The 25,994-nt window shown below is 36.1% G+C and overlaps 2 protein-coding genes across 5 annotated transcripts; one reads left to right on the top strand and one right to left on the bottom strand.

Annotated features, from left to right (window-relative positions):
* Positions 1-993: 993 nt before the first annotated feature.
* On the top strand, positions 994-14,762 carry LOC107776906 (dihydropyrimidinase). Of its 2 annotated transcripts, none has more exons than XM_075237378.1 (13): positions 994-1,211; positions 8,717-8,884; positions 9,753-9,804; positions 10,163-10,432; positions 10,584-10,795; positions 12,065-12,185; positions 12,697-12,784; positions 12,887-12,965; positions 13,148-13,235; positions 13,337-13,377; positions 13,480-13,532; positions 13,699-13,855; positions 14,371-14,762. In XM_075237378.1, exons 3-13 carry the CDS (start codon positions 9,798-9,800, stop codon positions 14,554-14,556), a joined length of 1,302 nt encoding a protein of 433 aa, XP_075093479.1. In that variant the 5' UTR covers positions 994-1,211; positions 8,717-8,884; positions 9,753-9,797; the 3' UTR covers positions 14,557-14,762. The 2 variants fall into 2 exon arrangements, with proteins under 2 accessions (XP_075093479.1, XP_016452348.2); XM_016596862.2 differs by lacking the exon at positions 994-1,211 and adding an exon at positions 4,549-5,272.
* A 24-nt stretch (positions 14,763-14,786) lies between these two features.
* LOC107776907 (uncharacterized) lies at positions 14,787-25,841 on the bottom strand. Of its 3 annotated transcripts, XM_016596864.2 has the most exons (7): positions 25,741-25,841; positions 24,336-24,521; positions 23,461-23,631; positions 23,100-23,279; positions 16,495-16,665; positions 15,287-15,472; positions 14,787-15,020 (listed from the first exon to the last, which is right to left on the bottom strand). In XM_016596864.2, exons 1-7 carry the CDS (start codon positions 25,756-25,758, stop codon positions 14,970-14,972), a joined length of 963 nt encoding a protein of 320 aa, XP_016452350.1. In that variant the 5' UTR covers positions 25,759-25,841; the 3' UTR covers positions 14,787-14,969. The 3 variants fall into 3 exon arrangements, with proteins under 3 accessions (XP_016452350.1, XP_016452351.1, XP_016452352.1); XM_016596865.2 differs by lacking the exon at positions 16,495-16,665; XM_016596866.2 differs by lacking the exon at positions 14,787-15,020 and having other exon boundaries at positions 15,416-15,492.
* Between the last annotated feature and the right edge of the window lie 153 nt (positions 25,842-25,994).

Genomic DNA, 25,994 nt, shown 5'->3' with positions numbered 1-25,994 from the left:
GCCCGATGCATAAATTTTTCTGCGTTTATGTAGGATGCACGGAAGGGCCGTGCTTCAAAGGTGTGATATAGGCAGTCTATCCTAATGCAAGCATTAATGGTTGCTTCCATGGATCGAACACGTGGCATATATGTAAAAAAAGGGCAACCGAGTGAACTAAGCTCCCGTTATACGCGGGGTCCGGGAAAGGGCCGGACCACAAGGGTCTATAGTACGTAGTCTTATTCTATATTTCTGCAAGAGACTGTTTCCACGGCTTGAACCCGTGACCTATATGTAACAAGAAGACAATTTATCGTTGCTCCAAGGCTCCGCTTCACCAAATCTCTTCAATTATATGATTTTCGTTTAATTGACTTATTAGTTAGTGCCAAAACTTACACATACTGCTTAATACTCCTAATTATCTTGTCCCTTGCTTTATTACTTTGTAGTTCAAATTATGTTCTAATGATGCTGAATCTTCAACCGACGACTGATGTATACACAAAATCATATTAGTTCACCATAGTTAAGTGATACATTGGGTAAAAATATGCATTAACTAATCATGGTTAAGTATAAAAGTGCATATAAAGACACGTGTCATGTGTTTGGTTCAAACATCGGGTGTAATTAAATTTTTCTAGACCCGATATGTACAAAAAATTATATTAGTTAACCACGATTAAGTGATATATGAATGGTAGTAGTACAATTTTAAGTGTAGTTAAGATCTTGTACTTGCTATATGTATTTTATCATTTGTAGTACTTGCACAAAATCTTCAACTAATCAATTTGTAGTACCAATGAGTGAAGTAGAATGTGTGTAGTACAATATGTAATTTGTACTTTATTTTTGACAAAGACATCACATAATATACAAATTTATTGTCCTAGAAGTACCAGTACAATTGTAGTACTGTGTTATACAATTTACACCTTCAAAATCTCCCCTTTATATGTTTTCAAGATCAACATGATTTCTCATAAAAGTTAAAGTGTCTTATATAAATAGGTGGAAGTGTTCAATAGGGGCAACCTAAGATCATATGTATGACGTTTTTTTTATTTTAATAATTTTTGTAATTGTGATACATATGTTCTCAGGTCGCCCCTGTTGAACTATTTTCCATCATTTGATTGAATAAGATTTTTGATCGAGATTGTTGGTGTTGGCGATGTTGGATTTGATTCACTATCTCGATTTATTTTAAAAGATTGACCAAGGTGAGCTTAAGGATGAATAATTTTCTCTCTATTAACCCCAAATTGCATGTTAATTTTTTTTCTATAACAATTATGCACTATTTCCTTGTCAACAATTTGATGAGATTCATGTCCCACATTATTCTTTGGGAAAACTATGCAATATAGTCACTTCCAAAAATTATACTAAGTAAAAATATATTATTTGTATATTAAAGTATAATATATATATATATATATATATAAAAGTATGTATGTATGTATGTATGTATAGCCGATATAATTATTTTTAGCCGACCGACTGAATGTGAAAAATCTCCAAAAGGCATCTTTAAATTGTGAAAGCTTATCCAATACTGGTTCGGATCCAGCAGTACCAACTTGAGAGCATGCCTGGAAATGTTATCTTTCATGAAAATGCTATTAATTGAACATTTCAAGTTAGTGATACCCATTACCCCTTTGTCAGAATATTTTATCTACGTTGATTATAATGCATATATATATGTTTTCCATCAATAACTAGTGTTTCATAAGATAGATAATGCGTTGCACGTGTATTCTGTGCCTATTAATTAAAAAATATATAGAATATTGAATACGAATGAATTATTATAATAGCAATTGATGTAGAGATATATACAACGATCATTTAAATTAAAAAAAATACTTTATCTGAAAATATAATTGTATTGACAAAATTAAATTCTAGGGATAACTTCAAGCTAGAAGTACTTTGGCCATGTTTATGGGAAAATTTACTTTTTTCAGCTTCTACCACTATTCGAAAGTACCTCAAAACACCTTAACTCTCCAAAATAAGCACATTTAAAAAGAAATATTTATCTTTGACTTCCCAAAAACTTGGCCAAACAGATTGGCTTACATATTTGGATGTGAGCAATGTGGTGAGAATCGACATTTTTTAATTTGTCTAATTCAATTTGAAGTTTGATCGTCCAATTCGTATAGAGGCGTCAAAAGAACATTAAACAACCAAACTACATTATCTTAACGAATTCATTCTATGAGCTATTGTAGGTTCGATAACTTTGGGAAAAGAAATATATGGACATATAATATAAGTATATAATGTAAATAATTAAAACATTAAATTAAAAGGAAAAAAAGAGAGAGGAGAAATTAAAACACAACCCTAAAATTTGTGAATTCTAATCAACCTAAAACTGCGTGAATCTTCTTTGATTCAAGTATCATAGTATGGTGTGATACAACATATGAACGAATATATAAGATTCAGGTTCACAACTAAAATATATAGGTAAATCATCAATAACAATAATAAAGAAAGCAACAATTACAACAAGAATATATTAACACAATAATTAAAAAAAAAAAAAAGGAGAGCGTGAACAAAAGCTCAAACTTCTTATAAATAGATACAGGTAGTAAAAAGCCTATTGTATGCTAACACAAGGTACACATGGAGTTCTTTTGTTTATTAGCTAAGCAAAGAGGTTTAGCTATCCAAGTAATAATGATTCAAAGGTTAAGCCCTATAATTCGAGACATAAACCAGATTTTAGATCAGAAACTTGGAAGAACTATAGAGATCTAAGAGAGGTACTTTGGGAACTTGGAATTTTGTGTATTCACAATCAATTCATGAATTGCTTGATTTGATGATATTCCTAATATGGAAAAGCCTCCTTAAGGGTGGGTTAGCTTAGTCAATTCGGCTCAAGACGTCGTTTGTTGGCAAAACCGCCATAGAAATTTCGATTTTTCAATAGAACGGAGGCGAACTGATCAATAAGCAAGAGGCCCTACGTACTACAAACGAATACACCACAAGATCGAACTGCACTTATGCCTCTCCCGCATCAACCGCCCCCCCCCCCCCATGTAGGGATTCTATATATTTATGTTTGGAGTGCGCGCGTTATGCGTGTGCCTGTGTCATTGAGTAATTTAAAAAAAAAATATCTCATAAATGTTAGTATATGAGAAATTGTGTTTGAGCTATAAAATAAAACACATATGTTCCAAAAAAGGATGAATATTGATCTTATATAGTTAACTCAAAGAAGTTGTCCTGTAGAAATCTTTCAATTTAAAATCTATTCCTGTTTCATAATTTTATAACTTTCTTTTCAGTTTTAGCAAGAATATGTAAGCCTTGAAGATTTAAGAGTTTTTCTAAAATACGTCTTGGATAGTTATTTTCAAGTTCATCCTAAAGACATAAATAGGGTCAATGAATCGAGAGAAAATACTTTTTTTTATTTTTATTTTTATTTTTTTTATCTTTGTTCTATTTCAATCAATAAAAAGCACCGCTAACAGCGTTTTCTTTGAGCGAGCGACATTTTTTGGAAATATATTTTAGTAAATAGGATTCTTCTAACTTTCTTTTGAATTGGATATTATGTACTTAGTAGTTAGTACATGGTAATTAATTATATCTTTTGATCTTATTTTTATTGCTATGATAAAAACATAGTAAATTATTTATAATTTCTTGCCAAATTAAAGATGAAGACAATGTACAACACTCATCAAATTAAAATTTCAAAAGCTTTTTGTATCTTTCATATTTAATCTAAAATGGGAAATATAAGATGTTTCTTTGTTTTTAAACTTTTAAGTTGAGAAAGATTTTCAACTTTTGTTGGTAGAAGGAAATTGTAGAGAGACCGAGGTTATGCCAAATTATTTATACGATAAATTTCTTTATAAGGTAATAACTAATTACATCTATTCTTTAATTGGTAGTATATTAGAAATTATTTTTAACTTGCTATCACAAGTTAAACTCACTATAGTTTAAAAAAAAAATACTTATATTGTTAGTACATAGCCATGTCACAACCACCAATACATTAAGAAAAATGCTATAAAAAGATGTTGCGTATTTTTTTTTCTCAACATATAAAAGTTTTTGAGCTAATATAAAATGAAGAAATATGTAACTCAACAAATTTACTTTTGTAATTCTAAATATAACTATATATTTTTGCATGATTAGGAATAGGAGACACAAATTTAACTACATAGAATGGAAAAAATAAACGAATGGATAATTAGTATGTGGTAAATTTTATATATTTATCGTTTATAGTTGTATTAAGCTTTAACGGATAAATGTATTAATAATTAATTTATTTAGTCTAAACTGATACCAGAATAAGAAAAGAAATGGACAAAAACTTGGGACAAGCAAGATAACTACGTTTCGTTTTCAAAAATTGAAGTCACCTACAAGGAAATAAATTATATTAATATGCTAATATTTAGGACTTTTTTACTTAGTTCAAATAAGGAATGTTTTGACAAGTACAATTTTTAATCAATTTTGAAGTACTACATATTAGGAAAATAACTTAAATTACAATTTTGTCCAAAGTTAAATTTATTTTTAAAAGGTAAAAAAGGCGAATAACATTTCGCTAAGGGCCTTCGTACTTTTAATATGGTATAAATATGCGAGATTAATAATACTCAGTATGGCTAATATTAATATTAGATATCCTATATTGTATGAAGTTTAAGATAATATTTAAATTGAATTATAAATCATACCGGTATTAGCTATAGTGAGAAAAAAAATGACAATCAAACAAATGATAAATGATCTCTCACATTGTAAAGTATTTTCGTATTAGTATTAGTGCAATTTTACTTGCAATTAGATTTTAAATTATGTAATAGCTGTGACATTCTACACATACAAGTTAATTTTATAACCTATCTTACATTATCCTAAAAGTAGTTTCTTATTTATTATTCCAAAAAAGTTAGAAGATTTCAGATGCCCAGAATTTACTTTACAAAACTCTCTGTAGTAGCGACACGTAAAGCAGCATTTCAGGAATGCGACTTATAAAAAGCAATCGTTAAATGTGACGTATAAAATCATTTAGTTAATGCAAATTATAAGTCGCATTTATTATTTGGCATTTATATATTAACATTTCCGACTCTATAGGTTTAACATTTCTAGCTCTATAGGGAACTGAAAGTCAATGGAGTTTTGTCACAGAGTTCAGTTATTGATTCCTTTGGTTTATGTGATTGCTCTTTTTTCCACAATTTTCGCTGTTGTTTCTGCATCCAACGAGGTATGTCAATGTTTCTGTATTTGATTTGACCCTTTTTTTTCTTGTTATCTAATCCTAAGTCTAATAAGATTAACTTGTGTAATTGAGTTGATTGTTCGTCTTTCTTATATTTTGAACTTAACGAATAGATGATTAAATTCTCCTTTTCTGAAAGGAAGTCCGAAATTTGAAAATAATCAATAAGAGTCAGAGTAGCAAGTTTGTAATTTTACAATAATGGCAATAATATACATAAGAATTTTGAGCTAATGAAACAGTCCGATTTTTGGAATCTCAACTTTGATGAGTTGGAATGTTGGATTAATATCGGCATTATTATACATTGAGTGTGAAATTGGTTATTTTAATTGAAATTTGACTATTATAGTACTTAATTCTTATAGGTATGGTATTTTAAATTATTTGTAAATTGTGCGCATGCCTTTTAGTTCTCGCCTTTTACTTCAAGCTCCACAGACCTTGTTGCTTTTTTGCGCGTTTAATAACACTGAAAATTGGAAAGGAAGGAGTACTTTAATATATAAAGATGCAGTCTGGTGGGAACTTTCTTGTGGGATTCCTAAGAAGGGGATTTCAACGGGCATATCGGGGAGTCTGCTAGTGGCTATGGCGAGGTTTATGGCGGCTTTGGTTTTGGGGTTAGGAACGGAGGCGGCACTTCTCTGTTGGATTTCGCTAAGGATTTTGAGTTGGTGATTGCCAACTCTAGTTTTCCAAAGAGGGAGGAGCATTTGGTTACTTTTCAAAGTACGATGCCAAGACTCAGATTGATTATAAAGGATTGCAAGGTTATCCTGAGCGAGTCACTCACGACTCAACATAGGCTCTTGGTGATGGACGTCAGCATCATGATATAGAGGAAGAAGAAGGTGGTTCAGGGTCGTCCGAGGATTAGATAGGGTGCCTTGACGAAGGATAAAGCTCCGGAGTTGGAGGGGAGGCTATAAGGTCCTGGAGGAGTAGCGGGGATGCAAGCAATATATGGATGATGACGACAAACTGTATAAGGGAGGCGGCGAGAGAGTTGTTAGGTGTCTCGAAGGGTTACTCGCGGTCATAGGGGAGACTGGTGATGGAACGTCGAGGTCCAGGGAAAGGTGGAAGATAGGAAAGCGGCGTATCGGAGGTTATTGGAGAGTACAAACGAGGAGGAGAGGCGGAGCAACGAAGATAGTTAAGCTAGGAAGGTGGCGAAGTTAGCGGTCGCAGAAGCTAAGAATGCAGCGTTTGATCGCCTGTATGAAGAACTGGGGGCAAAGGCGGGGACAAGAAGTTGTTCCGGCTAGCCAAGCCGAGAGAGGGGACGGCTCGTGATTTAGACCAAGTGAGGTGCATCAAGGACGAGGAAGGCAGAGTGTTGATGGAAGACGCTAAGATTAAGCAGAGAACGAAGGGGACAGAGACATTGTGCTAGGTGAATTGGAACACTCCGAGAGTCACCCAGATTTTAGCTACTATAGGTGTATTAATGTCGAGGAGGTCGTGGGGGCTATGCGAGATGAGCAGGGGCAGAGCGACCGGGCCAGACGAGATTCCGGTAAAATTTTGGTCCCTAGGGAAGTTCTTTGGAGATGCCTGGAGGTGAAAGGTGTTCCAGTGGATTATATTAGGGTGATTAAAGACATGTATGATTGAGCTAAGTCTCAGGTTAGGACAATGGGGGGCGACTCGGAGCATTTTCCGGTTGTTCTGGGGTTACACCAAGGATCTGCGCTCAGCCCGTTCTTGTTTGCTCTGGCGATGGACGAACTGATACACCATATTCAAGGAGAGTGCCATGGTGTATGTTATTCGCTGATGATATAGTTCTGATTGATGAGACGTGAGAGTGCTAATGAGAGGTTGGAGGTTTGGAAACGGATCCTTGAGTCTAAAGGTTTCAAGCTGAGTAGGACTAAGATAGAATACGTGGAGTGCAAGTTCAGCGACATGTCGGGAGAAACGGACATGGACGTGAGGCTTGCCGCTCAAGTCATTCCCAAGAAAGGGAGCTTCAAGTACCTGGGTCGATTATCCAGGGGGATGGGGAGATTGACGAGGATGTCGCGCATCGTATAGGAGTGGGGTGGATGAAATAGAGGCTGGCGTCTTGTGTGACAGGAAGGTGCCTCCAAAACTTAGAGGTAAGTTCTATAGAGCGGTGGTTAGGCTGTCCATGTTGTATGGTGTAGAGTGTTGGCCAGTTAAGAATTCCCATATCCAGAAGATGAAAGTTGCAGAAATGAGGATGCTGAGATGGATGTGCGGGCACACTCGGCTGGATAAGACTAGGAATGAAGATATTCGGGTGAAGGTGGGCGTGACTCCCATGGAAGACAAGATGCGGGAAGCTAGGCTTAGATGGTTCGGGCATGTGCAGAGTAGAAGTATGGATGCCCCCGGTTAGGAGGTGTGAACGGCTGACCTTGACGGGTACGAGGAAAGGTAGATGACAACCTAAGAAATATTGGGGAGAGGTGATCAGGCAGGACATGGTGCAGCTGCAGATTTCCGAGAACATGGCCCGTGATAGGAAGTTGTGGAGGTCGAGCATTATGGTTGTAGGTTAGGAGATAGGAGGCTAGTCTGATAGTGTTTTGTTTTAGGCTACTAGTGGCCCCAGTTGCGTCCGTAGTATTTCTTCAGGGTTGTAGGTTAGGTTGTAGGAAGCTAGTCTGGAAGTGTTTTGTATTAGGATGTTAGTGGCTCTTGTTGTGTCCATATTATTCCATCGTGTTCGTAGTACTGTGCCATTATTACAGTTTAGTGTTATTACTTTTCTCTATTTTTTGGTTATTACGTTGCTGGTGTTATCTTTCCGGATTCCTTTGTTGTTACTACTACACTGTCTTGTTTTCATCTTATTCTGCCGAGGGTCGATCGGAAACAGCCTCTCTAATCCTCCAGAGTAGGGATAAAGTCTGCGTACATACTATCCTCCCCAGACCCCATTTGTGGAATTTCATTGGGTTGTTATTGTTGATTCCTAAGAAGTTTAAGTGTTAGTTGTTTCTTTGTCCTTTTGTTCTCAATAAACTGAGGATTAGTTGGAAAATGGTTGGATCTTCGTAGTGGAATTCTTGTTCTGTACCTATGCAACTAAAATATTGGATGCCAAAAATGTTGGCATGAAGGGAAATGAGACTGGAGCTTTTCCTTTTGATAAAACTTAGAGAAAGTTTCTAAATTTGAATGCATTGAAAATGAAGAGTAGTTGAATCTTCTGGTGTGATTCTAAGAAACTGATTTGTTTCATTTTTCCTTCTGCTTTTGTACTCATTACTCAATGAACGAGAAAGTTCAAATTTGTGGAGGACCTCTCATTTGAATCATGGTGGATGAGTAGAAATATGAACTGTCATATGCACATAATCTTGTGGAGTAAATAAAACAAATAGGATCGTCGTATCAATGTCAAGCAGTTTCTTTTCTAGGATGGTCTAATCGATTTTTTATGTTTTGCAGTTTTGTGATGCCACATTTGTTTATGGAGATTCTGGGTGCAATATTCCACCGTCAGTTTCATCAAAGATACTGATAAAAGGAGGAACAGTAGTGAATGCTCATCATAAGGAGGCTGCTGATGTGTATATAGAAGATGGAATAATCGTGGCAGTGCAGCCGAACATTAAGGTATCTGTTAAAGTTTCTCTTTTTAGTTTGAGTTTGTTAATTGAGTGGGAAGTGAATAATAAATGATCCTCAGGAGAGCTAGTAGGGTTGGTCAATTGTGATTGGCCTCTATGAGCTGATAGCTAATTCGATGCCAATTATTGTTTTTGATTTATTTCTGGCTGTGTTTTATTCTTATTATGTGGGAATAACGAAAGGGTCTTACAAAGAAATTTGTTATTCGGTTAACTATCTGAACAACGGAAAAAACAGTTCTCATCTGTTTCAAGTTTGACTGGTATGATTGTGAAATAAATGGAATCTCTGTACTTATAACTTCTGCAACTTAATTCATGATTTGAATAAAACCTGGTCCCTCGTATACCAAGATCGAAAGACTAGCAAGCAAGGAAGTAAAGTATGTTTTAAGTAGTCTAGAGATGGATAAGACAAGATTTTCAAGGACATCTTAAAAGCCACCTGGGCGCAGTGCAGTGGATCTATGGATGTAGGATCCTATATAGGCTTTTACTTGGGAAAGAATAGCTTTTTTGACTTTGGTACCAGCTTGCTAACTACCACATCATCATTGCTGAATATATGTTTTCCCCATTCCTTATCTGGATAACAATAACTTCTTTTACGACACTGAAGTTTGCTGAGGAGAATTGTTTTGGTCTTTTCTTGGTCCTTCACTTTGTCTTCATGTTAGCATGTGTCTCACTTGTTGATCAGCGAAATGGTTCACATTTAATCCATTTACCGCTTGAGTGTATTCCTGAAACTCTTTGTATGTTCTCAATGGTTGATAATCTTTATGTTTGGCGAGTATTTCCATTGCTGTTTGTCTGAATATGATGCACATCTCAGTTTACAAGATCATCTGCAGGTTGGTGATGATATCAGAGTCATTGATGCAACTGGAAAGTTTATCATGCCAGGTAGAGTTTCTTTCTTCAGGCCATGGTGTTCAGTTGATTGCATCTCTAGTATCAGAATAATATTTTTGCTTTTCTCTTCCAGAAAGACCAATAACGCATGTCTACTTTAGACAAAATACGTTTTGTTGTCATATATGCAGTTCTTACATCCATTCTACCTATTGTAGTTTCATGTGAATAAAAAGAGAGTTTTCCTGTAGTGAGATTCCCTTGCTTAATGTAAAAATATTCAGCTTTGAGTGGTAAAATATACATCTGAGCATTTTCTTGAAGTTATTGTTCCTTATAAACCTGTCTCACTAGTAAACTGGCTGACAGATAATTTATCATTGTTTGCTTATTCTCATGATGACGACAGGAGGAATTGATCCTCATACACACCTTGCTATGGAATTTATGGGTTCTGAGACAATTGATGACTTCTTCAGTGGACAGGCGGCTGCATTAGCTGGTGGAACAACAATGCATATTGACTTTGTTATTCCCGTAAATGGAAGCTTATCTGCAGGTTACAAAGCTTATGTAGAGAAAGCAAAGAGGTCATGCATGGATTATGGTTTTCACATGGCAATTACAAAATGGGATGAAACTGTCTCAGAGGATATGGAAATTATGGTCAAGGAGAAAGGTTCTTATTTCTAGAGAGTGTGTCATTTGTGTGAATACTTTTTAAACTTTCGGTTCATACTTGCAGAGCATGCCATGGGGAAGCATTTTTCATTCTGACTTTTTGTTGTCTCTTTGCTTTACTCTTCTTGACTATCTTTCTCTTACCCTAGGCATCAACTCTTTCAAGTTTTTCCTTGCCTACAAAGGCTCTTTTATGGTTAATGATGAGCTTCTGATGGAGGGATTGAAGAAATGCAAGTCCCTTGGTGCCTTAGCTATGGTTCATGCAGAAAATGGGGATGCTGTATTTGAAGGTCAAAAAAGAATGATTGAACTTGGTATTACAGGTCCAGAGGGACATGCATTATCAAGGCCTCCAGTGGTAAAGTCAACCAATTTTGCCTTGAGCTTTCATACCTAGGGATAATGCTGCTTTACTTTTTTCCTTTATCTCCTAGCTTGTCAACGTACATGCATGTACTTTTTCTCCATTGCCACCAAATAATGGCGCTTTGATTTCCAGAATGAACTAATTATTTGGTAGGCATTTGTGCTGTAGGATGGTTATTCTTTCTCATTATTTAGAACCAGCAAAGTGATAAGAGCAGAGAATAATGTCTAGGACATTGAGATGTAGGAAATATTCTTCATTTTCTAGCAAAATGTATATTACAAGGCATAACATTTTGAGACAAGATATTAAGGCATGGTGACCAACCTTATGAGATATAGATTCTATCTGTGACAACTCAACAGAGATAGTGAAGTGAAGTATTTTTACTTTAAGCTTTTATGTGGTTAAGGCTCCTTTGGAATTCTCCCTTTCTCTTTCTTAAACATTTGTGCTGTTTCTCTTTTGGTAGAAAAAGTTTTAACAGTTCGCCAACTGCGTCTCAAAAGAAAAAGTATTCATCGTTGTAATAGCTTACGTTGGTCAACGGTCAACCTCACCAAATAATATCTACGAGTCTTATTCTTTTTTGATGTACAATGTGAAAGTGCGGTATTATATTCTGCTGATTCTCTTTCGTGAAATTAATTAATTAAGAGTAGGATGAGAATTGTGCAGCATAGAAACAAATGTGAGTGAATTGTTCGACATGACAGAACTTGCTTTCTAGATAAATTATAGGTGATTGAGATGAAGAAATGGAGGTACTAGTTTTATTTCTATTAGTGGGTTAAACTGATTATATGGGCTAATTCAATAAGCTATGTTTTGTGTAGACATATAATTGAATTACATATGAATAAGTAATAAACATGTTTAGATCTTCTGCATATATTGACGGCTTAGGATAGACGTGTGATCGTTGGTCAGATAATTGGAAGAAATTTTGGACACAGCAAAGCTTGGTAACTATAGTTGTAAGTCATGGATAATCAGGGACACGGACATTTCAGAAGTGTTCATGCTACATAGCAGAAGGGATTAGGACAATATTAGGTACTCATAATTATATGAATTAAATATTTGTCAGATTATGGTGTTTTCTTCAAGTTTGTTGTTATTTTTCGTATTTCTGTTCTTTCTAGCCAACAATGCACCCACTGTGACTATGAATTTTTGTGCTTTGATTTGGCAAGGCTATTTCATTCTTTGTTTAACTTTTCCTAATGCTGTTCCTTGCAATGTCATCAATAATTGCAGCTGGAGGGAGAGGCTACTGCTCGAGCTATTCGTTTGGCTGGCTTTGTGAACACTCCACTGTATGTTGTTCATGTCATGAGCATTGACGCGATGGAAGAAATTGCCAGAGCTCGGAAGTCAGGTTTGGCATAAACTTTTTGAAGAGTGTATTTGATGACAATTTGAATGAGTGGCTTTGTAATGCCTACTTTATGGCGAATGTGCCTTGATTCCTTGTCCCATCTAAGAATTACTAGTCTGTAGTAATCTTCAAGTTCTTGGTTTCAGCCTCATCAAATCATTCATGCAAACCCAGTCTGGAGTTAAAATTTTTGTTCAGTGTTTCCTAATTGACCATAGAGCTCCTCTGGTTTGGTCCTTTTCTGGTCTCTAGCAGTAATGAAATTGTTTCCTCTACTTTGAAGTGGGAACTTGTAATTAAAACTTTACTTATACCTGTAGTGTTTTTACCTCTAATAATTCATCAGTTTGCGTTTCTGTCTGCTCTTTGAAAGACATACTTATTTGCATGCTTGTAGATTTGAGCCTATTTTGCTTCCATGTCAATGTTGTTTATCAAAAACTATGCTTCAGATGCCAGTTTCATGCCACTTGACTTATGCCTCTAGACTACATGTACCATCTCATTTCAGGTCAGAGAGTTATTGGGGAGCCAGTAGTTTCAGGTTTAGTTCTTAATGATTCAGTACTTTGGGACCCTGACTTCCATTTTGCAGCTAGGTAAAAATCATTTTCTCCTCTGTGGTTTATAATTTCTTTTTTCTTTTTCCTTTCTTTTTCTCCCGTCATAGATGGCATAAAATGTGCACTTTCCTAGTTCAGGTATGTCATGAGCCCACCAATCAGAGCACCAGGTCATGGAACAGCTCTTCAAGGAGCTCTTGCAACGGGGCTTCTGCAGGTTTTCATCTTGATCATTGTATAGATATGAAATGTGCTTTTTTGTGATGTCGCAAATTTAAAAGCTACTTGGGGTTCCATCTTCCATAGGCCATATCTGAATATTCCACTTTCCCCGTCGTATGATTCTGTCCATCAACTCATATGAGCAAGATGGAAGTTATTGGTATTCTTTTCTTGCAGCTGGTAGGAACTGATCACTGTACCTTCAACTCAACTCAGAAAGCCCTAGGAATTGGTGATTTCCGGAAAATACCAAATGGTGTTAATGGTATGCAAAGTTTTCTCTTTCCTTTCATATATCTATCGCTTTGTCTTTAGCTTCCTTTTACGGTATACTGAAGTTCTTCAGTATAACCCGTTTCTGTATAGGTATGGAGGAAAGGATGCATTTGGTTTGGGATACTATGGTGGTAAGCTGCACCATTATATATTGTTCTTAATATGAGATGATGCTAAAATGAATTGTGTGATATGCAACTATATTATTTACTTTCTTAGGACTTTTTTGTCAGGCATCTGGTCAAATATCTGTCACTGATTATGTTCGCATAACAAGCACTGAATGGTAAACTTGAGCCAAAACTTTTGTAGATCTTCTGATGTTTATTTCAATCTGAATCTCCATCTTCCAGCCTAATGCTTATACTCTCTTTTTTGGTTTAAATCCGCTGTACGAATTCAACTGTCTTATAACGGAAGCTTAACTGGAAATACCTGATCTTGTGTTGTAGTGCTCGGATTTTCAATATCTATCCAAGGAAGGGAGCAGTACTACTTGGGTCTGATGCAGATATAATCATATTAAATCCAAATTCGAGCTTCGAGATTAGTTCAAAGTCACACCATTATAGAACAGATACCAATGTCTATGAGGGTTGGAGAGGCAAGGTAAGCATTCGCAAATTATTGAGTTTTATTTATCCTATAATCCTTGCCAAAAGTATGTTGCAGAACTTTGTCGAATACAGTGATTGTATTGTTTGATGTTCTAGTGAATTTACTTAATAAAAGTAAGAAAGTACTACTACATCAGACCTTCATTTTAACTTTTTCAGACCCAGTTTTCCATTCTTCATAATATGATTTGCTGAAATGTCCTTTATTTACATAGATAGAAGCACTCACGTACTCGATTATTGCATTTTTCGGGAATCTATGCTCTCATGCTGGCTCTTCATGTGAAAGGTGTAATTGTCCAATTCCATAAAGAAAATCTCTATTGTCAGGAGAGGGAACACTATGTTTTCCTATGCAGTATATTTTCTATAATTTAACCTTGCCCTCAAGTCACCCAATTCTCGCAGCCCCCTTCTTTTTACTGCTTCTCAAACATAGCAACTGCTTTACGTTCGCGATTTGTTAAATCTATGCTTTCTTCTTTTTCCTTTTTATTCTTTATGCAGGGAAAGGTTGAAGTTACAATTGCAGGAGGAAGGATTGTTTGGGAAAATGATGAGCTGAAAGTTGTTCCTGGTGCTGGCAAGTACATTGAAATGCCACCTTTTAGTTATCTCTTTGACGGGATAGACAAGGAAGACGCAAAGTACCTGTCTTCCTTAAGAGCACCAGTAAAACGGTCAACAACTTGATTTAGCAGGAAAAGAAATGTGTTTCTATTCACTTGTAAATACAGAACCATAAGGACATTTGCGCTCCTGCAGTTGTAGCTAGGCCATTGGGCACATAATGTTATTTAGTCAAATTGATGTTTATTCCATAAAGGATATTGTACAATGTTGTATAGCTGGATTACTGAATGGAGATTAAGATTTTACCTCATTATGCAGAAAATAAACAGATACCAAGAATCACATAGCTATTGATTGTAACACTGCTATATTTACTTGAGTTTTACTCCAAGCAAGAGGCTTGGATGCATACATATACCCTACTGAAAAATTGATAAAACTCTCTCATGCTTACTTTTAAGAACACATGAGAGAAATAGTCAGGTCAAGACTGTTAAAAGGAGGCTGCTCGCGCACACTAAAAAACCACGGCATCATACAGGAAGACAGCAACTAAGATAGGTCAGGAACTTGTTCTTTTTCCTCTGCACAAAGGACATGTCCAAAATGATTAGAGGTACGGTTACAACTTGCATAACTACAATGTATATGGAAGCTATGTTGGTATATAATGTTTGGCATGTTCTGATCCTAGGGCGTTAAGCAAGTACGAATATGGATCTGAACAAACCCCAATCTGCACTTATGTTCAGTTACTTGAGGAAATTCTGTCTTGAGAATCTTATAATGCATAGTATTGAAGATGCGTTTACCGTGTAACACAATTTTTTTTGAGTTTAGGATGTCTTACCCTGGCAGCTTGCTCTCGCTCCCTGCAAAGAAGGTCCTGCTCAAAATCATAGCTACGATAAGTTAAATCACTTTTGTGATGCTTCCTGTTGGCGCGCGCTTGAGAGAACACCACAGAATAATTGGTCTCGCTCGGAGTCTTTTGATCCCACTCTCCAAATTGAGGTACAGACAACCAACCAGTTTTCTACAGATTTAGAAAACCATCTGATAAGTTATTAAGAGCTTGTGAGTATTTTCCGTTTACAAAGCTCATAGTATTTTATGGATGATTATTATGGAATTCATGACTAATACAACTTTGCAGTGCATGATTAAAGTTGTGAACATAATGAATACATTACTCATTAGCTAAATAAGCAATTTGAGGGAGAGATTACTGTAAAGGTTATAGATTCACATATGAAGTAAGACATCTAGGTGCAGTAATGATCACTTGTTGTTTCTGGCAGTGGCTGGTGTTACTGTCAAAACAATTTTTCATTCTTAGCAGGCTATATGCATTCTATTGAAATTCAACAATCCACATTGACTACTGCAATTTCAGTTTAATGCAAGGATGTAGGAAAAGAAATGAAGTGTTGCTACTTAAGGAATACCGGAATAGTTTAATCTTAGGTATGGTTCAATTTCCTTTTTCTTACATCCATACCAATTACATATGGAACAGAAGAGAACACGTCAAATACAAATAACAGTTTCTATTTGTGGCCATCACTGTAAAACTGTAAAAATAGGAAGGGAGGAAAATGACTATTTTAATGAGGGATGTTATATAATGCACTGATCCGAGATATTGTAGATCTTTGAGATAACTTCTAGTCATGTGATTTTAGGTATAGCTCATCTTCTTTTATCACTTTCAATGATCATATTGCCGTAACAACATACCAATGCATATGGAGATCTATGCCAAATTTAGAGGTAAGCCAACATCATATTGTCCTGTGTTTCAGTTCACATAGAGAGTCTACGCAGGATATCACCAAACTATCCAGGTGACGTTATCTCATTTTATCTTCTATGTATGGTAGAACATTCATGTTAATATTCACATTTTTATGATACTCATCTTGTGGATTTTATCATGCTTTTACCAAACCAAAGAAAAGTCGTATTATATGACTAAAGGAAAGTTTTCTCCAAAGTATTATGTATCTGCATATGTAAATGAACTTTCATGAGTTTAGGAAACAAAGTTTTCCTTACCATCGGTGAGACGTCCTGGCGCTTGCCAAGCTCTTGTTCATTTCCCAGGCTGTGGGGTTTATGCTGCTTCTTTTTAGCATGAGCTTGGGAGAACACCATGGGATAATTAGGATTGTCCCCCGTCTTTTGATCCTGTGCTCCATGTTGAGGCATGGCCACAGGACTATTTTTCTTAAAATTCAGAAAGAGAAGGAAAAAAAAACTCTCAGTGACACGATGGCACTAGATTAACCCACTCTGTGGAAGACTTGAAATATTATAAGTTTTGAATCATTAAATATATCATAAAAAACTATGATGAATGATATTTATGAAATTTGGAAAAAGGTCATGAATGATGTTCATGGGAAACATAGTTTGTCTTTTCTAGAAATTTATATTCTCGTGGTCAATGCACATTAACTAACAGAAAACATGATGAACATAGTGGTAAAAAGTGAAGTTAACTTACTGACCAGATAATATGCATGTTGTCGCTACAACAAAATTGTGCTCTAAAGATATTGCAACAGAAAATTTGTCATTCACCAATCATACCTTACTTATTCTTTTTCCTTTTTATAAAATTAATAGAAGAAGGAAATGTAACTTGATTAGGATTACCAGAGATATTGAATTAAAACTCGTGACAGTGCAATTTAAATTCTGATCTCTTCGTTGAACCTTTCTCAGATGCATTCAGTATTGGTATAAATATATGTATTTTTGTTTACTTTTCTTAAAATCTATTCTTATCCTGGATACAGATTGGGCATGTCTATGAATAGTTCTCTCCAAGTGACTGGTGACAACTGCTAATCTCAAATCACCAGTAGCATAATTGATGTAGTAAAATGGAGAAGTAGTAGCAACAACAACAACAACAGCAACATACCGTCATACTCAGTGCATTCCCACAAGTGGGGTCTTGGGAGGGTAGTATGTGTTGATTGTCAAAAGTCCCACATCGGTGGGTGACAATTTGGGTTTGGGAATTTTTCCCTATAAAAGGAGGCCTAATGTTTAGGATTTAAACACACCTCTCATTTGCCTTCTTATCTTCTTAAGGCATTTGTATCTTCTCTCTTTAGTATTATTTCACTTGTATTTTGGAGTGGAATAAAATATTGGTTGTGTCCGAGGAAGTAGGCAAAATTGGCCGAACCTCGTAAATTCTGGTGTTCCTTTTATTGTTGCTTTATTGTCTTATTTATTATTTGGTGGCTGCCATAATTTTTGGTATAGTAGTTGTGACTCATTCACACTATATACATTTGGCTTCCACAACAATTGGTATCAGAGCCAAGGTACTGTCTAAGTATACTCTGTGGTTACAGCATAGTCTGATCTTCCATATCAGAAAAGATTTATTTTGGTAACTGAGTCAAGGTTCTGTCTGAGTATGCTCTGTGGTTGCAGCTTAGTCTGATCTTCCACACCAGAAAGGAAATAATCTTGATTTTTGTCGTCAGCTATTAAATAATATTTGTGTCAAAGATGGGAGACAATAAACAAGAAGAATCTACATCAAGTGTCAACAATACGTCATCATTGACATCTTCGCTTATGACAAGAATTGTGTCAAATGCGAAATTTGCGGTAGAAATTTTTAATGGATCAGGACATTTTGGGATGTGGCAAGGCGAGGTTCTAGATGTTCTTTTTCAACAAGGGCTAGATCTTGCCATTGAAGAAAAAAAACCAGATGCTATTGGAGAAGAAGATTGGAGAATTATCAACCGTGTTTCTTGCGGTACCATTCGATCCTACCTTGCTAGAGAGCAGAAATATCCATACACAAAGGAAACTTCTGCAAGTAAATTATGGAAAGCACTGGAGGATAAATTTTTGAAGAAAAACAGTCAAAATAAATTGTACATGAAGAAGAGACTGTTTCGCTTCACCTATGTTCTTGGTACCACAATGAACGAACATATCACCAGTTTCAATAAGTTGGTCACAAATTTGCAAAATATGGATGCAACTTTTGATGATGGTGACTTGGTCTTGATGTTATTGGGGTCACTTCCTGATGAGTACGAGCACCTTGAAACTACTTTACTCCATGGGAATGACGAAATTTCTCTCAGAGAAGTTTGTTCGACTTTGTACAACTATGAACAAAGAAAGAGAGAAAAACAAAAGGGCGGAGAAGGAGAAACACTGGTTGTGAGAGATCGTCCTCAAAATCAAATGAGGACAAAGAAGGGAAGATCCAAGTCAAGATCTAGACCCAGCAAAGATGAATGTGCCTTTTGTCGAGAAAAGGGACACTGGAAGAAAGACTGTCCGAAGTTGAAGAATAAGACCAAACATAACAATGGAAAGGCCATTATGGATTCAAATGTAGCCGATTGTGATGATTTAGACTTCTCATTAGTTACAACAGAGCCATCAACATCATCAGACATATGGTTGATGGACTCGGCTTGTAGCTATCATATGTGTCCCAACAGGGACTGGTTCGTGGATTTTCAAGAAGGAGAATATGGAGTCATCCACACAGCAGATAACAACCCTCTTACCTCATATGGCATTGGTTCAATACGATTAAGGAACCATGATGGAATGATCAGAACATTAACAGATATTCGATATGTACCGGATTTGAAGAAGAATCTCATCTCTGTGGGAGCCCTAGAATCAAAAGGGTTCAAAATCATTGCAGAAAATGGAGTGATGAGAGTATGCTCCGGTGCACTAGTGGTAATGAAGCCCAATCGGAAGAACAATAACATGTACCGTTATCGTAGTAGTACAGTTATTGGGACAGCGATAGTAACATCCAGTGACGAAAAAGAGGCAGAAACAACCAGGCTATGGCACATGCGCTTGGGACATGCTGGAGGTAAACCCTTGAAAACTTTATCAGATCAAGGATTGTTAAAAGGAGTAAAGGCTTGCAACTTGGAGTTTTGCGAGCATTGTGTCAAAGGGAAACAAACAAGGGTTAAATTTGGTACAGCGATCCATAATACTAAAGGTATTTTGGATTATGTACACTATGATGTTTGGGGTCCTCCCAAAACACCTTCATTAGGTGGGAAGCACTATTTTGTAACCTTTGTTGATGATTTTTCCCGAAAATTGTGGGTGTATACAATGAAGAGCAAAGATGAAGTGTTGGGAATTTTTCTCAAATGGAAAATGATGGTGGAGAATCAAAAAGGCAGGAGGATCAAGTGTATTCGCACAGACAATGGAGGTGAATACAAAAATGATCATTTTAATAAGGTCTGTGAAAATGATGGCATCGTCCGACACTTCACTGTCAGACATACACCACAACAGAATGGAGCGGCAGAACGTATGAACCAGACCTTGCTGGAGAAGGTACGGTGTATGTTATCCAATGCTGGCTTGGGAAAAGAATTTTGGGCTGAGGCAGTTACATATGCATGCCACCTCATTAATCGCTTATCATCTGCTGCTATTGATGGCAAGACACCATTTGAAAAATGGTATGGAAAGCCTGCTGTAGATTATGACTCTTTGCACGTGTTTGACTCAACTGCATATTATCATGTGACAGAGTTAAAATTGGATCCAAGGGCAAAGAAGGCTATTTTCATGGGGATTACTTCTGGAGTTAAAGAATATCGCTTATGGTGTCCTATGACAAAGAAAGTAATATTCAGCAGGGATGTTATATTTGATGAATCTGCTATGGTAAATAAGGTAACAGAAGATACCAAACAAAATGAGGGTGCTTCTAAGCAGGTAGAGTTTAAGGGAAAATTTATTTTTCCTACTCAAGAAGCAGAGGAGGAAACAAATGAAGATTATCCTCTGGAAGAAGAGCCAGTAGAGAGGGAGATTCCAACTCAGGAACCTCAACAACAACTTGAATCAATTGCAACTAGCAGGCCAAAAAGGACAATAACAAAACCTGTTCGTCTTATAGAGACGGTTGCTTGTGCCGCCTCAATTGTAGCTGATGATGTTCCTACCACTTATAAAGACGCAGTCCAAAGTTCAGAAGAAGATAAGTGGAGGATTGTCATGCATGATGAAATACAGTCCCTTCATCAGAATCATACATGGAGATTGGCCAATCTCTCAAAGGGAAAGAAAGCAATTGGGTGCAAATGGGTATTTGCAAAGAAAGAAGGATTTCCTAACCAAGAAGATGTTCGCTACAAAGCAAGATTGGTGGCCAAAGGATATGCTCAAAATGAGGGAATTGATTATAATGAAGTGTTTTCTCCAGTTGTAAAACATTCCTCCATTAGAATTATGTTGGCTTTGGTAGCACAGTTGGATTTGGAACTAGTTCAGATGGATGTAAAAACTGCGTTTTTACATGGAAACTTGGAGGAAATCTACATGACTCAGCCAAAAGGATTCAAAGTTGCTGGAAAAGAAAATATGGTATGCAAACTTGAAAAATCATTGTACGGATTGAAACAATCTTCTAGACAATGATACACGCGATTTGACAAGTTTATGTTGCGGCAAGGGTACAAGAGAAGCAAATACGATCATTGTGTGTATTTGCGCAAGCTTGAAGATGGTTCCTTTGTATATCTTCTCCTATATGTTGATGATATGTTGATAACTTCCAAGAATTCGGAAGAAATTGATAAGTTGAAGATTCAACTGAAGAAGGAGTTCGAGATGAAGGATTTGGGTGAGGCAAAGAAAATTCTTGGCATGGAGATAATAAGAGATAGACGTTCAAAGAAACTCTGTTTATCTCAGAAAGAATATTTGAAGAGAGTACTACAGCGCTTTGACATAGATGAGAAGACTAAGCCAGTTAGTACTCCACTTGCTCCCCATTTTAAGCTAAGTACTACTATGTCGCCAAAAGATGAAGCTGAACGAGAGTATATGTCAAAGGTACCATACGCAAATGTTGTTGGTAGCTTGATGTATGCAATGGTCTGTATGAGACCTGACATTTCACAAGCTGTTGGAGTTATTAGCAGATATATGCATAATCCAGTAAAGGAGCATTAGCAAGCTGTGAAGTGGATTCTACAGTATATTCATAATACTGTAGATGTTGGGTTAGTTTTTTAGCAGGAAGGCAATTAGTCCGTATTTGGATATTGTGACTCAGATTTTGCGGGTGATCTGGACAAACGAAGATCAACTACTGGTTATGTGTTTACTTTTGCAAAGGCACCAGTTAGTTGGAAGTCTACTTTGCAGTCAACAGTTGCTTTGTCTACAACAGAGGCAGAATACATGGCTATTACAGAGGCTGTGAAGGAGGCAATTTGGCTTCAGGGGTTGCTAAAAGAGCTTGGCATTGGACAAAAAAAAGTATCACAATTTTTTGTGATAGTCAAAGTGCTATTCAATTAACGAAGAACCAAGTTTATCATGCAAGGACGAAGCACATTGATGTTCGGTATCATTTCGTACGAGAAATCATAGAAGAAGGTGGAGTCACGGTGAAGAAAATTCATACTACGGAGAATCCTGCTATATGCTGACAAAGGTGGTGACTGCGGTCAAGTTTCAACATTGTTTGGATTTGATCAACATTGTTGAACACTGAAGATTGAAGATGAAGACCCAACCAAAATTTGTTATTAAGAGAAAGTTGAAGATGTGAAATTTTGCCAAGGTGGAGATTTGTTGATTGTCAAAAGTCCCACATCGGTGGGTGACAATTTGGGTTTGAGAATTTTTCCCTATAAAAGGAGGCCTAATGTTTAGGATTTAAACACAATTCTCATTTGCCTTCTTATCTTCTTAAGACATTTGTATCTTCTCTCTTTAGTATTATTTCACTTGTATTTTGGAGTGGAATAAAATATTGGTTGTGTCCGAGGAAGTAGACAAAATTGGCCGAACCTCGTAAATTCTGGTGTTCCTTTTATTGTTGCTTTACTGTCTTATTTATTATTTGGTGGTTGCCATAATTTTTGGTATAGTAGTTGTGACTCATTCATACTATATACATTTGGCTTCCGCAACAGTTTGTACATAGACCTTACTCCTAGCTTGTGAAGGTAGAGAGGTTGTTTTTGGTAAATGGTATGCAATAAACAGTTCTATAACCTTTCTACTTTTCTCTTCCTAGCCAACTAACAAACACTTCTAGCCTAACTGGGGAAAATGGATTTACAAAGTCTCGATGGTCTGGGACAGCTGACCTGACCTATGTATGATTCTCATGGACCTAACTGAAAAAAATAGTTAAGGTACTTGAAATGGTGCCAAGCAGAAGCATTACTATCACTTTCTCATTTTCCTAGTTAATTTCCTAGGAAGCACGTCCTCACTGCCAGAAGATGCTGTCAACTTGTACTCGTAAAGCAGCTTCACATCCAACTGGTTGGTTGGGTGTTTTTGGGAGGTAAGTAGGAACGCTGTTGAACCCCCTTAGGTGGTGAAGGAAAAACATATATATCCATTCTCTCACCTAAGTAAAAGCCATACTACTTGTGATCTAAGATTGTTGATTCACATATGCAGAATAGGGGGTGGTAATTATGTTCTTTTGGCATGCCATGGACAAGCTTCTATTGTATGACTTGTTGAAGACATAACTAAGTAAATGGAAGTGGTTCCTCTCTAATAGCTTAAATATTTGGATGAGATGGTCACACAGTTAAACATAACTAAAAGGAAGTGTGTCTCGAGTCTCATAAGAAACAAGTATTTCTTACCCTAGGTGAAGCCTCGTTGTGCTTACGAAGCTCCTGTTCATTTCCCAACTTGCGGCGTGCTGAAGCATGTTTATGCTGCTTCTTCTCGGTACGAGCTTGAGGGGACACCTTCGCATAATCAGGACTACCCCCACTCTTTTGATCCCACACTCCAAATTGAGGCACAGACATTGGACGTTTCTACAAATTTAACAATAACACTAGATCAGTTATCCATTCCTAGAAGACATGAAATGTTAAAGGAACTCCCGACAATATTGTTAGAGGAATGTTTTGATAGTTATATAATGCATTAGATGAAAATGCATCTGCATGTGTAAATGAATTGTTCAAGTATTAGAAACAAAGTAGTATTTCTTACCTCTTGATGTTTGCCAAGTTCTTTCTCATTTTCCAGGCTTCGGCGTGTTAAATCATGTCTATGTGGCTTCTTGTTGGCATGAGCTTTCGGGGACACCTTGGAATAATCAGGATTTCCCTCAGTCTTTTGATTCCCTGCTCCAAATTGAGGCACTGGCGTCGAGCTATCTTTCTACAGATTCAGAAAAACTATTAGTTAGACAATGACATTGTGAGTTACCTCCCCTCTGCAATACATATGAAAGGTTATCTGTGAATTAATTGTTAAATATATTGTATGTTAGAATAACTTTCATAAGGAGATCGATAAATGATCTTGATAAGGTGGTGGTTCCTCGTAACGCCAATCGTCACCTCATGAGTTAAATTTTAGAGTCAAATTAGGACTAATATCCGCATTCTTAACAAAATAAGGAGCAGTATTCATACTGTTGCACTACCAAAGATAAGTTCCCATTGTACTCAGAGACGGGTCTAGGATTTAAGTTTTATAGGTTCAACCTTTAAAAAATTTGGCATTGAACCGATTGTCTTTTAAAAGTTAGGGGTTCATATTGCTATATATTACAATATTAATGAATTTTTACATATAAATTTATACTACGCGTCCTATAAATAGAAGCTTCTTTCAGTCTATATTTTCAAAGAGAGACGTAGAAGTCAAAAAGAAATACTTTCAGTACCACTTATTCGAACAACACTGAAATGGATATCGTCGTATTGGGTTCAGTTGAACCCGGTGCCGATACATTGCATCCCCCTCTGATTGTACTACTAAAGGAAGGTGCATCTCTTGTTATATTATTGCAATGCATGAAATGAAGTTATTTGTGCATATATAAATGAATTTTTATGATGTTAGGAAAAAAATCTTACTCTGGGTGAAACTTCTTGGAGCTTGGCAAGAATCTCTTGTTCATTTCCCAAGTTGTGCTGTGCTAGATTATGTCTATTCTGCTTCTTGTTTGCACGAGCTTGGGAAAATACCATGGAAAAATTAAGATTGTCACCAGTTTTATGACCCCAAGCTCCAAACTGAGGCACAGACGTCGATCCATTTTTCTGTATATATAGAAAAAATAAAACTGTTTAATTAGTTAAACAATTATACTATAGAGTTACCGGATATGTGTGATGTGAGATGATATATAAGCGTTGGATAAGTAAGCATAGTGTAAACTACATTGACTTGTCCAAGGAGAAAGGTTATGAGTAATTTGGGGAAGTATGCAAGTAAGTTCCTTTTTCTAGATACAATTTTGGGAAAACCAAATACATAAAGTAGGATAATTAACTTGGAGACCATAGGTATTGGGTCGAGTCATGTGAATGGAGTTGCCTTTGATATTGCGTATTTTACCTTTCAATGGGAGTTAGGCCCCAAAATGAATATTAGACATCGAGTGTGAACCAAAGAAAAGCTTAAACTTTACAACAACGTGCCCCGACACCCCCACAACATGTACACCATCAAGATATATCTTAGGGGATGGATCCTTATCACACACAAATAGGAACATGACCAGTATGCCCTCAAACAAGTCACGTCCTATAATCATCTCAATATACATGGACCCGCACGAACAACTCATGTGCAAATAGAACTTGGGAGAAAGAATAGCTCTTCATTCTATGATATTGTTATGATTTCTCATATATTACTTTTAAACTAAAATATAGTACGAGTGACAATTGAGTGAATAAAGAGATGAAAGTAATTTCTTATAATGTATGCAACTTCATTGTACAAATAATAAGACAAGACTAAAAGGGTTTTATGACTTATGTCTACATTAAGAATAAATGTATCCTGTTATTAATTAAAGAAAAGAGTTGAAATCTCTAATGATACAAGAGAATCATAAGGGTATCTCTACAACAATTAAAATACACGCTAACAACCATATAAATTAATGTTTAACATTAATGATGATGTAGAAAACACTATTTAATACTAATTTTTTTAAAATCATATTTCAATATTATTATTGTTATTCCTTAGGAAATCGTGAAGGCCATAAACAGAAGACACAGCAGGAGAAACAAAATCAATAAAGAAATATCAAGAGAAAAGTACAATAATATTTTTTTTTAATGGATCCTGAGAAACAAAATCTCCAACTCATAAAGATACATTAACTACTCTATCTTCCTGATCATATTCCATTAAAAAACTTAAACAATCTTCAAAAGAAAAGAAAAGGAAAAACAAATATGTGAGAAATACATAACAAAATTTACAATCTTTCAAGATAACATAAAAACAAAATAAAAGACATACCTCCCTTTGTTTCGCCATATTGGAGCAGAAAGAAGAGAGAAAATGTTGGAAATTTTTTTGGGAAGAGGTTAATTATGTGTTTGTCTCGTTTATATAAGCCTCTAATTTTTATGGAGTTTAAATTAACTTGCCACATATTCTAACTATTCAATTATATCCATTGCCTTATGAAACGACAGGTAAAAATTAAAAGGTATACATTAGACCAAACAAAAGAAAACGAAGGAAAAGCATAAAGAGCAATGGAATTGCTA

The sequence above is a fragment of the Nicotiana tabacum genome, chromosome 18, assembly GCF_000715075.1.
Source record: "Nicotiana tabacum cultivar K326 chromosome 18, ASM71507v2, whole genome shotgun sequence".
Taxonomy (NCBI): domain Eukaryota; kingdom Viridiplantae; phylum Streptophyta; class Magnoliopsida; order Solanales; family Solanaceae; genus Nicotiana; species Nicotiana tabacum.
The sequence above is the reverse complement of the archived record's forward strand: the minus strand, read 5'-3'. Positions and strand labels throughout refer to the sequence as shown.

Coding starts and splice junctions, on each gene's coding strand:
- LOC107776906 (XM_016596862.2), top strand. CDS start 5,177: ATGGAGTTTTGTCACAGAGTTCAGTTATTGATTCCTTTGGTTTATGTG. Junction 10,796..12,064: donor CATTATCAAGGCCTCCAGTG/GTAAAGTCAACC, acceptor CAATAATTGCAG/CTGGAGGGAGAGGCTACTGC. Junction 12,966..13,147: donor TTGCAACGGGGCTTCTGCAG/GTTTTCATCTTG, acceptor CTTTTCTTGCAG/CTGGTAGGAACTGATCACTG.
- LOC107776907 (XM_016596864.2), bottom strand. Junction 16,666..23,099: donor ACAACGAGGCTTCACCTAGG/GTAAGAAATACT, acceptor CTGAATTTTAAG/AAAAATAGTCCTGTGGCCAT. Junction 15,473..16,494: donor GCCAGGACGTCTCACCGATG/GTAAGGAAAACT, acceptor CTAAATCTGTAG/AAAACTGGTTGGTTGTCTGT.